This window comes from Mustela erminea, chromosome 4 (genome assembly GCF_009829155.1).
Source record: "Mustela erminea isolate mMusErm1 chromosome 4, mMusErm1.Pri, whole genome shotgun sequence".
Lineage (NCBI taxonomy): Eukaryota > Metazoa > Chordata > Mammalia > Carnivora > Mustelidae > Mustela > Mustela erminea.
Window position 1 is genome coordinate 9591029 of NC_045617.1, and position 12636 is coordinate 9603664.

Below are 12636 nucleotides of genomic sequence, written 5' to 3' on the forward strand. Positions count from 1 at the left end.
GATTTTAAAGTAGCTGTCTGCAGCAGTCTGATTGATTTAGAGGGGTGGTAATTCTCAGAGATACTGCAGGCAAGTTATGGGAACAAAGGCAGGCTCTCACTCGCAAAGCTAGCCTCCAAAGCACACCTTTTTTTCCTTCATGCATGGGTCCAAGACCAATCAATTATTCAAAGGTGGACTTTCTAGTTCAGAGATTGCACTCATCCTTTTCTTTCGCTTTAATAAATTCTTTAACAAAATTCTATTTCTTTAACGCTTTTTCAGGGGCCTCAGAGGAACCTGGATAGTTAGAGTTCCTCAACGGAAAATAGGAAAACTAAACCTGATGCAATTCGAATTCACCAAAATTAACAGGCACATACTACACAAATAAGATTTTTTTAAAGCTTAGATTTATGCAAATATCATAGATTATCTGATTTCTAAAATAATTTCAAAATGGGATTTTTCACACAGTAATACTCCCTCCCATGAATTAGAAAGTGTTATCATTACACAACCACATTAGGAACATACTACACAAAGCAAATAAATGAAGGCTGATTACTGTGAACTCTAATGATACACACAACTGTATGGCTCAGTTGTTAGGCGTCTGCCTTTGGCTCAGGTCATGATTCCAGGGTCTTGTTTGGTGGGGAGCCTGCTTCTCTCTCACCCACTCCCCCTGCTTGTGTTCCCTCTCTCCCTGTCTCTGTAAAAGAAATAAAGTCTTAAAAGCAACAGGAAATAGTTAATAACCAGCTGCAGCCACCTTGCCACCATAATAATCAGACACCCATTTGCATAGAATACAAATGACCCAGCAATAGGACCCTGAAAAGTTACTGAAAACCACAAGTTGACCAGAAACCAGCCTTTCCTTGAGAATACCAATCTTTTGATTTTCAGCATCACTGAATGCAGTTAAAGTCCTTGAAACAAGAAACCATACTCACTGCTCACAGACAGGCTAAAGTAGGCGCCCCCCGCCCCCCCATCTAAGAGCCCACAGGAGGTTTTCAGGATGAACCAAGAACAGAACTCAGATTCTAGCTCTTCTTTTTCCATCTTCCATAGGGTGGTTCTCAAAGTGTGGTCCCAAACTAGCAACATCAGCATCACCTGGGAACTGGGAGAAATGCACGTTCTGGGCCCCACCTCCTGAATCCCAAACTTGAGGTGCGGGACCCAGGTGGGGGTGGGGGTGGGGTGGAGCCCAGGGATCTGCGATTTAACAAGCTGGGGGGGGGGGCGGGGGGGGCAGGGTGCGATGCAGCTGGGGTACCACAGCTCTACCACCAGTGCCTGAAGCCTCGGAGACACGATCATAGCTCATAAAACATCCAGGCACTTTGGTAAGAGTCCAATTTCTGTCTCAAAAGGATGCTTATTACCACTGCCATCATCTTCCTTTATAGCAGAGATTGCTAATGGGTCAGAGAAGAGGAGAGTTTGAGGAACAGTACTACTTGCATTTTAGAGACCTACCTGTTATTTTCATAATACAAACTACAGAAACAGAATGGGATATTTTTACTTATCAAAAAGGGGAATGGTTTTTAAAATGTTACAAATATAGCAGTCAATACTAGGGGCAGTTTAGATACCAGAATTTTAAAACACAATCTCCATGCTCTTTGGTATCCTCTTGGCTTTAAATGATTAAGACAAATCAATATAAGGTAACTACAGATCTCAGTAATCTAGAAGCTACTGGGCTTTCTAAATTGGGGAGGTGGTTTGAGGACACTGAATGTATTTTACTTACTGGGCAGGGCAAATCACAAAACAAAATCGGACACATCAATAAAGAGGCTATAAAATCTTCAATTTAACTCTTGATTCCAAAATCTTATGAAGATGGGGAATGTAGGAAGTGATGAAAACCCAGGCTGGCCCATCGAGAGCGAGGGGCTCTGCTTCCTTCAAGCTCCTGAAGGAAAGGGTACAGTGAGGCTGGTGAAAATTACAAAAGTATGTATAAAGCAGCAATTTTTTAAGAACTTCGGTTCAGTGCTGGTTTTTAGTAAGTTTTTAGTTATTTTTAAAAAATTTAAAAACCATACTTTCTCCCCTGTGGAAGAAGAAAAAAATGGTCCTTCAGAAAGTAAAATAAAATTTTAAGTTTCCATTTGTAATCCTGCATGCATTAGCATTTTTCTACTGAAGTGCCACTTACTATTTAAAAGCATTAGTTAAAAACACTTTTTTCATCTTAGTATAATTCAAAGCAAATTAACAGAAGGTGGGTAAGTCTGGAAATCTGTGTTCAGAGCCCCGTTAAAGACAATAAGCTTTTAAATCGGGAAAAAAAAAAATGAACTTGGTTTCTTCCTCATTACAAAAGCAACAAATACTCACAACTCAAAATCTTGACAATTCAAAACAGGTTGAAAGATGAAAAGGAAGGTCCTGAGTGCAGCCCCCATGAAAGAGACAAACTGCATTAACACGAAGATCTGCATTTTCCAGCCCTCTTCTGTGATTTTGGGTTAGAGAATACACTTAAGCTGACATTTAACTGCTGCGTTTCAAACAGCTCGTTAGGTTTTGACTATGCACCCTCTCAGGCAAGGATCCAGATGTTAGCAGCCCTCCTCCCAGCACAGGGAGGCACAGAGGGGCTGTGGAGTATCTGCTGAACTGGGTGGCTTGGACCCTACAGCAGAGTCTGGTCACTCACGCACACCGCCAAGATGTGTCATAGACCTATCTTCCAAGTGACCGATGTGATAGATAAGGGTAAAAACTGACTCCTCAAACTAAAGAAAAAACCAAGCATTTCGAGACACGGTTCCTTAGAAAGCCCCGTGGGCTGGGGTGGCTGCACCAGGAACCGCTACTGTGCAGGGAGAAAGCCTGTGGTCCAGGAGCCGGAAACTCTGGGAAGTTCTCTCTGAGGCTAGGACGAGGTGATACACGCAATCATCCCAAGCGGTCATCCCAAGTGTGGTGGAGGGCCTGGGACTGAGCTCGTTCAGAGGTCACAGGAAGGAGGCCTGGAATGAGGACAGGTAACAGCTCCCAGATCAATGGGGCATTTTTCACCCCTGAAGTTTACAAGTCTCTCGGACGTCAAGAACCACCACCAACAGGTGATTTGCCTCCTGCCTCTGCAGGTAGTGATACTACAAGACTTCACTTTCAGAGACTAAAAATAGCTTAGAAGAACTGAGTCATACTGAGTAACATCCTCAGGCACTGTATTTACAATATCGAAAAATGAATAAGCAGGGCTAAACCCATCATGTGCTCTTCATAGTCAACAAGGGGAGGGGAAAGAAAAGAAACCCCAACTGGAAAGTCAAATATGCCCACAGTCTGTTATTTTGATCGCTTGACTTAAGGTCTGGTTTCCCCCAGAATGTGTTAACTACCTTGCTTTTTCGCATTTTTCCCTCCAGAGACGAGACTGACTGTGTGTGCACACACTGCCTTCCTTCACTTGTGGCCAGTTACAAAGCATGCTGTGACCTGGGGCACCGGGCTGGTTCGGATGGGGAAGCGTCTGTGTTCAGTTTAGGTCATGATCCCAGGGTCCTAGGATCGAGCCCCACCTGGGGCCTCCTGCCTGGTGGGGAGCCTGCTTCTCCCTCTCCCCGCTGCTCCCCCTGCTTGTGCTCACTCGCTCTCATTCTCTCCCTCTCCCTCATCAAATAAATAAATAAATAAAAATCTTTAAAAAATGAAAAAGAGAATGTTATGACTTGGGAGAGAGCCTGGATGGCTCAGTCCTTTAAGCGTCTGACTCTTGATTTTGGCTCAGGTCATGATCTCAGAGTCCGAAGCTGGAGCCCCACAATGAGCTCTGCACTAAATGGGGACTCTGCTAGAAGATCCTCTCTCCCTCTGTCCCTCCCCCCATGTGCGCACTCTCTCAAATAAACAAATCTAAAACAAAACAAAACAAAACAAAACGTGACTTGGATTTTTGTTCCAGCACACATGGCAGGCCAACACCCCGAACCACTACCAGACTAAACACTAAAGTGCTGAATAAAATATAAAATCAAAAGACACACAAACACACACAAACAAACGCCTTTTAAAACACATTGCTGAGTCAGCACAAAAAGAAAGCCCTCTAGAGAGGTCACAGAGGAACAGAGCAGAAACCCTTGGAGAAAAGTATGTGCTGAGACAGGATTCCACTCCAGGAGTCTCCTCCAGACCCTGAGACCCCAGAGACACTGAGTTTGAGTCCGTATGCAGAAGGTGTACTAGGACAGGTGTAAGAGAGATGCCTGTGTTAAGCTAGACACTGGCACCACAAAAGGACTTCAGTATGGGGCGCCTGGGTGGCTCAGGGAGTTAAAGCCTCTACCTTTGGCTCAGGTCATGATTCCAGGGTCCTGGGATCCAGCCCCGCATCAGGCTCTCTGCTCAGCAGGAGCCTGCTTCCTCCTCTCTCTCTGCCTACCTGTGACCTCTGTCAAATAAATAAACTAAAAAAAAAAAAAAAAAAAGGAAAGAAAAAAAAGGACTTTGGTATAAGGGGACCAGAGAAAATCTGTCATTCCAAAGTGAGCAGCAAGGAAAATTGTTTTATCAGTAGAGGAACAAGGGAAATTTCCCCCTGACATCCATTCTACCAGAATGCAGGAATTAAAGTGGCCACAAGAATGTAGTGTCCCCCGGAGACCAGCATAAGCAAAGACAAATTCCCCCCGGAAGACTAGGACTTCAATCTGGGTATCAGAACTCCCTCAGATGAGGTTCCAAGGAAAATGAGCAACTCACAGGAGAAAAAAACAAAACAAAACAAAAAACACAAACATACAAGACACACAAGAAAACAAGGCACCATGAGTAAGAGTGAACAGACACAGATGGCTGGGTTAGACTGCAGACACCAGAACAGACACAAACCATAAATGTTTAAGATGCTTAACAGAAGCTTAAATGTATGAACAAAGCGTAAGACTATAAATGACCGAGCACATTTGAAAGAGAACCAAATGTAATTTCTAAAAACAGAAGAGAACTGAAATAAAAGTAGTGGATAAAAGAGCAGATGAGGCCCAAAGAAAGAGAGAGTACTGAACCAAAGGTAAGAGCCACAGAAATGATCCAGAAGGCAGCACGAAGAGAAAGAACATGGCACGCTGAAGTACCAAGTTAGAGGTCTGCTGATACTGTCATGCTAATTCAAGTTCCAGCAAGAAAGAACGGGGACAAGGCATGTTTGTGGAATAATCATTTCTGGGAACTCTCTACAACAGCTACATTACCCATGTGTAGCTATTTGGGTTAAAATTTACAATAGTTCCTCAGTCACACTAACCACATTTCAAATTCTCGTTAGCCACACGTGTCAGGCAGCTGCCATGTGGGACTGCACAAACGTAGAATATTTCCATGGTCACGGAAATTTCCATGAGTTCCAGAAAGTTCTAGAAAAGTTCTGCACCATCCTAGAACCACTGAAATTCCCATCCTCAGAGCCAACATACCCAATAAAGTTCATATGATGTCAACACCATCCACACAAGGATGGACTGCGGTAACACTGCAAGGTAAGAATGCTATCCAGAAAGTCTTGAAAACAGGCAGAGAGAGGAGTCAGGCCATCTTAAAGAAACAAGATGAAACTGCTAACTTCTTAGGAGTAACTTGGAGAGCCCAAGGAAGACAGGGGACCACCGCCTGCAAATAGGCTGAGAGAAAACACCGTCAACTTAGAAACCTATCTTTCAAGGATAAGGCAAAAATACATTTCCACACACAAAAGATTACCAACAACAAATCTTCCCCAATGGAAATTCCAAAGAATCCACTTTAACCAGAAGGAAAATTATCCCAGAAAGGAGGACTGTAATGTAAACAGAAATAATAAGCAAAGATACGGTAAAATCCAATTAAATCTAAATAAACATTAGCTCTATATAAAAATGAAAAGAATGTCTAATTTCTGAGGGAAAAGACAGAATTCTAATACTGGCAGTAACTGACCATACTGGACACATGATCAGAGTTATGTATCTGAAGACCTTTTTGTAATTTAGAAGGGTAATGATGGTGAGTAACTTCCAACTTTAACTTCGAAATGGTAACATACATGCTTATGACAACCACTGGAAAAAACTGACATATAGGACAAATCTTCCAAACAGCTGGGGAGGGGACAGGTAGAATAAAAGGAAGAGGGAAAAAAATCCTCATTTAGTCCAGAAGATGGGAGCCAGAAACCCAAACACATCAGTGAACACAAGTAAAAGCAGACAAAACTCTCTAGTCACAAAGGTCACCAGACCAGCGACAGAGGTTAAATTCAGCCATAGGCTCTTATATACCAGGCAAATACTTACCAAAAGAAAGCTAGTGAGGGGCACCTGGGTGGCTCAGTGGGTTAAGCCGCTGCCTTCAGCTCAGGTCATGATCTCAGGGTCCTGGGATCCAGCCCCAGACCGGGCCCTCTGCTCAGCAAGGAGCCTGGTTCCCTTCCTCTCTCTCTGCCTGCCTCTCTGCCTACTTGTGATCTCTGTCTGTCAAATAAATAAATAAATAATGTTAGAAAGAAAGAAAGAAAGAAAGCAAGCTAGTGAAACTACATTAACTTTAGACAAACTGTCCTTAGGAAAAAACACATTGAAGATAAAGAGGGTCCCTACGCACTGAAAAAAACTCAATTCACCTGGAAGATGATACTACTTTGAAACTTAGAGAAATATTTTTTAAAGATTTTATGTATTTGAGAGGGAGAGCACGAGGGTGTGCAGTGGGAGAGGGAGAGAAAGAGGGAGAGGGAGAAGTAGGCTCCCCACTGAGCAGGGAGCCTGATGCAGGGCTTGATCGCAGGGCCTTGGAATCATGACCTGAGCTGAGGGCAGACACGTAATGGACTGAGCCACCCAGTTTAATCTCTAAACTTAGAGATTTTTTAGAACACTATCTTAATTAACATCTCCATCAAGTAGACAAAAGATCAGCTAGATACAACAGATCACGTAGAGTTTATAAGGATACAGATATGAACAACACAGTCAATAAATCCAATCTAATGGTCATACACGGAACACACACATTGAGTAGTGGATATACGTATTCTTTTTACGAACAAGTGGCACATTTATGAAGGAGACCATAGGACAGGTACAAAGTTAGCCTCAACAAATTTTCATTTATAGTCTGACTATCAATCAGATTCCCTGTTCACTATGCAATTAAGTTAGAAATCATTAACAAAAAGACAAATAGGAACACCCTCTACTTTTGGAAATCAAACGCACTTCTAACAACCATGGGTTACAGTCTCAGAAGTATGAGGTCTGTTTTAAGTACCTGAAAACAGAAGAACCAACACCTCATTAGTAAAACAGAATTGTTAGATTTTAAAAAGATTTCTAATACCTGAACTATAGATGTGTACTTTCCATTTGTGCATGGATACTTAAAAAGGAAAAGTCTGCTAACACACGATTATGGGCGCCTGGGTGGCTCAGTCGGTTAAAGGTGTGTCTTCAGCTCAGGTCATGATCTCAAGGTCCTGGGACTGAGACCCACCCACATCAGGGTCCCTGCACAGTGGGGACATTTAAAACTTACTTTTATGCAAAACTGAATAATTAGCATTTTCTACAGTGTTTTTAAAAAACGATCAAATCCACCATTAATCCTTAAGGCTTAACACTAAATTTGAATAGAAAGAATTCTATTCTGTCACTCAAATAAAGAGGTTTTTGCTCAGGAGAGACTACAAAAGATGCTTTTTACTGTTCTCACTAATGTATATCACTGAACAGACCTGAGCAATTCACTCATTTCCTACCAGTATTTTCAATACTCCACATCCACTCAATTCAACCAAGCACTACCACTAATATTTCACTTCAGATGCTGGAGATAGAAAGAAAAGGAAAAAAGTGCATCCGGGACTCCCAGAGTCTGGTTAAAATGATTACTCCTGAAAGTGACTATGTAAGCACAAAAGGTTAACTCTGACATGGAAATTACAGCTAAATTATACAGCCATGGATTAACTTCCATTAACTATTTTCATGCTCCTTTTGATATATGTAGGCCAAAAAAAATTTTTTTTCTTTCCCAAGATTTAATAAATAAGACTTAATTTACTCCCAAATCCACATGGGATTGTGATTAAAATACAACCTTCTGAGGTTTTCAGTAGAAGCCAAGACTTCACAGGCTAAAGTTAGCCCCGCACAGTATTTGTTAAGGGAAATAAGATTGGAGTGAGAATAAAGTATCTGCTTACAAGTGAATTCAGCATCCTCCTGAGCAGCGATTAGAAACAAAGAAGATGATCCCTTTAAAATGTGCGGTTGCTGATTAACTTTCTTCAGCAGCGAAGAACTGCCCAATTCAAGGTTCTTTTCTAAAAGATAATTTCTTTCCATTGTGAACATGCCAGATTTTAAAATTCACGACAGTTCAAAGATAACTGCATCTTTGTAAAAAATATATCAGAGCAATACATAAGAAAATTAGTTTCTGGAAAGAACAGAGGCCATTCTCTGGTAAATTCAAAGGGAAACTCACACCACCCAACCCAGCCAGATACTGTGTGTGTTTTTCATCACTTGGGGCTTACAGCCAGAGTTCAAGTGCCACAGAAAGCTGAAATTTCATAAAAAGTTAGAAGTTATTACTGAGTGCATTCTCACCACCAACCCAACTAAAGCGAGGAAAGGAAAAACCCCAAACTACTCAGATGTCAGCAAAGGCAGGGGTGTGGTTGCAGGGGGTTGGAAAACAGGGACAACTCTCCTCCCTGGTAACAATGGGAAGAACAAAAAAGAGAGAGGAGATAGAGAGACAGACAGACTGGTTTGACACAAGGATCACCAGGAAGTAGGAAGACCAGAAATCGGAGTTAGGGTCCTCTTTGAACACATGCTTCTCTGCTCTTCCTTTGCTTTTTCAGTTGGAGGTGGCTTGCCATCCTGTGAATATGGAGATGAATCCCATCCGGCAGAGTGATTAGAAAGGAGACAGACAGACTTGGAATCACAGGAATTTACCTCCAGAGTGGTGCAGGTAGTAAGGTAGGAAGGGCTGACACGTGCTTTAAGGCTTGGTTTAGGAAGGACACATGCAATTCAAGTTTAGTACAAGGATCACTGTTCTTTTCACCTTTACAGAAAAACTAAGTTCGGTTTTAACTATCAAGTTTTCATTATGCATACCTCACTCGTGCCTAACCCTAACCCTAGCCCTACTGAAAGGACCCAGTACAAGCCATGAGATCAGAGTGCAAAACACCACAACACTGACCTCCACTGAACACACATCTACCCCAAACAGCTTTTAAGGTTGCAAGATGAGTGCAAAACAGGACGTGTAATTGGTCATTTCTGGAATGTTTGGCAACAAACCTCAAAATCAAATTTCCTTAGAGATCCTTGACTCCAGTTTTGTTTTTAAAAAGATCAACACAAAATTATCTAGGTTAAAAAGTTACCGAGTTGGTCCACATCTTACAAAACCAAGGAAGAGCACAGCCATTAATGTATTAACAAGCAGGTAATTATTTCAGTAAGAGCGGAGGACAGGTTCCCTGGAGGAAAATCTCCATTTTTTAAAAAAAATAAACGCTGCACCTCGGCAGATTCGGAAGCACAAATTTTAACAGGCTGAAATAACACAAGACAATCTGCATATCCTTTCCTAAATTACCCCGGATCCCAAAACAAAAACCCAACAACAACAACAAATAAGGTTTTACACAACCCAAGATTTCAAACATAAACACGGGAGAGGGTGCCAGCGCTGAAAAAAGGCGACATCACAGAAACTATTTGCTAAAGTCAAGCCATTCCTCACACCCCGTCGCTAGCTCTAGGAGGGGTCTCCCACTAGGAGTCCCCGGCGCCTGACTTTCCCAGTTACCACTCTGCAGGAAGAAACTAAAGAAAACGCCCCAGGAAAGGCAGGCGGGGAGGGTGACTCCTGGACGCTCAGGTAGCAAAGGCTGACCGCTCCGGCCCCGAACAATACCCTAAGAGAAGCAAACCACCACTTCTGGCCAATTACCAAGCTCGAGTCAAAGTTCCACCACGTAACCGGGGCCTGCGCCTTTTTTCAAGCGAACTCGTTACTGAAAGCACAGTCATTTCCCTCTTCGTATTTTCTTCACGCTGGAAATGCCATTCAAACCGAAAAGGTAGCAAAACAAAAGAAAGAAAAAACACACACACAAGAAAAATGAAGGAAGAGGAGGCGCGGGGCGTTCAGTCTGCCTCGTCCCCCCAGCGGGAGCGCGAGCCCGCGGGCCGTCCTGCGAAATGCCCCGTGCTCCCCGGCGGGACTCGGGTCCCCCCCAGAGCGGCCGGCGCGGCCGGGGTCCCACCCTCCGGCGGAGGGAGGGGCGCTCCCCGCGGCGGCGGCGGGCAGTGGCCGCCACTCGGGGCAGGACCCGGGGATCCCGGGGGCCGGGTGGCTGTCCCGAGCGGGCTCCCGGGCTGCGGGAACTTTCCCTCGCTCCGGCCCGGCCGCAGCCCGCGCTCCGGCGCAAACTTCGCAGACGGCGCGGCGGGCGTCCGGGGGTCCCGCCCCGAGACCCTCCCGCGCCGCGAGCCGAGCCCCCGAGAGCCCAGCCCCGTGGGACCGGTCCGGCGGGCTCTGGCTGGGCCCCGCCGGCGCCGCCGCCGCCGCCGCCCGCGCCCCCGGCCCGGCCCCGACCCTCCCCTGCCGCCGCGGGCCCGAGCGGCCGACCCGGCCTGCGCCGCGCGCCCCTCACCTTGGTGGCCATGGCGGGCGGCTCCCGCGGCCCGGGACGGCCGGCTCCTCTCCGGCGCCGCGGCTGTCGGCCCCAGGCGGGCGAGGGTGGCGGCGGCGGCGGCGGCGGCGGCTACGGCTGGGCCCCGGCGCGGCTGCGGCGGCGGCTCCGCCTCGGCCCCGAGTCTCGGCGCTCAGGCCCCGCCGCTGAGCGCTGGGCGACTCCGGCCGCCGCCCGCTTCTCCAGTTCCTGAAACTCCCCGGCTGCGCGGCCCCCGCCCCTGCCGGCCGAGCCTCCCATTTACCGCGGCGTGCGCGGCGCGGCCGGCGGAAGCGCGCCCGGTGCCCTCGGCCGGCCCGGCCTCCTCTCCCACTTTCCGCCCCCGCCCCGAGCCTCCGCCCCGGCCCGCGCCGCCGCCGCCGTCGCCGCCACCGCCGGGCGCCCTTTGTTCCGGCGCCCGCCGCGTCCCGGGAGGCGGCCGGGCCGGGGTCGGCGCCCCGCGTGGCTGCCCGCGGGAAAACTTCAAGGGCCCTGAGGACTCGCCTGCGTCCCCCCGCCTGAAGGAGCGGCCCGACGGGGTCTCGAGACCGCGCGGTGGGCGGCGGCTGAAGTTTCTGGTGCCCAGTGTTCCGGGCTCGGTAATAACTCCGCGCCCCTCTGGCAGGGCCCGAGTCGCCCGCGGGGGGACCTCTGCTCCGGCGGGGACCGCTGTTGGGCGGGTTGTGCTCCCCGCTGAGTAAACTGAGTGCCAGTCAACAGCCAGAGCGGAGGGGACCAATGGCTTCCCGATCCCAACGGCCCTGAGGAGAGAACAAGATGGAGTCACTCGTGTCAAGCAGCGAGCTAATCAGGAAAGCCGCCAAGGGCCCCGCAGCTGACCCCAGCTCTCACCCCAACCGGCACTGACCGGCAGCACCAAGGACTGACCATCGGTGAGGCCACAGCACCTGGAAGGACCCGGGGCTGATAATCACTGGAACCAGAAGAGGCCTGCAAAGGCCCACGACTGATCGAACACCTCAAGAAGGGAGACCTGTGCAGCGAACTGTCGGACTCTCCAGCCGCTGACCTTCCCCGTCTGACCCCGAGGGAGAGGCCGCTGCCCCGGCAGGCTCGGGCTGCTGGGTCTCTGAGCAGAACAGAGATCCCCCGCGGTGTGATCACAGCCAGCGGCGAGCACGGAGGGCTGACCCGGGACCAGGCAGAGGCCTCCCCTCCGTGGTGCCCAGCGACTGACTTCGCTTTGGTTCATTAACTTCTTGCCTTTCTGGTGTCTTGTTTGTGGTGTGACTTTGTATTATAGCTTGTCTCGTGCGACGTGTATGAAGCCCAGTTAAATGCGTAGTGAAATGTCACGGAGTTTGGAAGCCTGAACCTGCTTCACAATCATGTCAACCTTGCTCTGCGGCTGAATAAAGCTGACACTGTGGAAAGACACCACTTGTGTACCGGCCTTTATACCGCGCCCGCAAAAGTTGGCTTAGTCGGCAGGATTCCATGTCACTGACTCACTAGGTGCTTTTAGAAAATTTGGGTTAAAAAACCAACAAAACCCTTCTTGAGTCTTGCTGGAATTGACTACAGCAGAATTAAAACCAATAAGCTGGGGGATAAATTTGTTATGAATATAGACTTTCCGCATGTCTTGCTTGGAGCGAGATCCTAAGGTATTAGAACAGGAGGACCAAACAGACCAGCTCTATGCAGGGAGTAGTTGGCAGTGGAAGCTCTTAGTCTGGCTTACCCATTTGCAAATCGGGCATGAGGTAGAACTAGCTAAAGCGGAAACCGAAGGGAGACCACCTCAGAAAGGCACTCAGAAGCTTACAAAAAAATTAAGTCATCAGGAATACTGCATAAATGCATGTCACTAACTGCCGAAATAATACATAACCTAAAGGAAAGAACAAAAATTGTATAAAAACCTATATACATATCCCAAGTATAAGTTGGAGATAGAATTCTACACCGGTAAA

General features: G+C 47.1%; 1 protein-coding gene across 2 annotated transcripts in view; it reads right to left on the bottom strand.

Annotated features, from left to right (window-relative positions):
- SNX9 (sorting nexin 9) overlaps nt 1-10781 on the bottom strand; it is a 105275-nt gene extending 94494 nt beyond the window's left edge. For both annotated transcript variants that reach the window (XM_032338620.1, XM_032338619.1), the window contains exon 1: nt 10682-10781. In XM_032338620.1, coding sequence (XP_032194511.1) covers nt 10682-10693 — 12 coding nt within the window. In that variant the 5' untranslated portion in view covers nt 10694-10781. The remainder of the gene's footprint in view (nt 1-10681) is intronic.
- Nucleotides 10782-12636: the final 1855 nt, after the last annotated feature.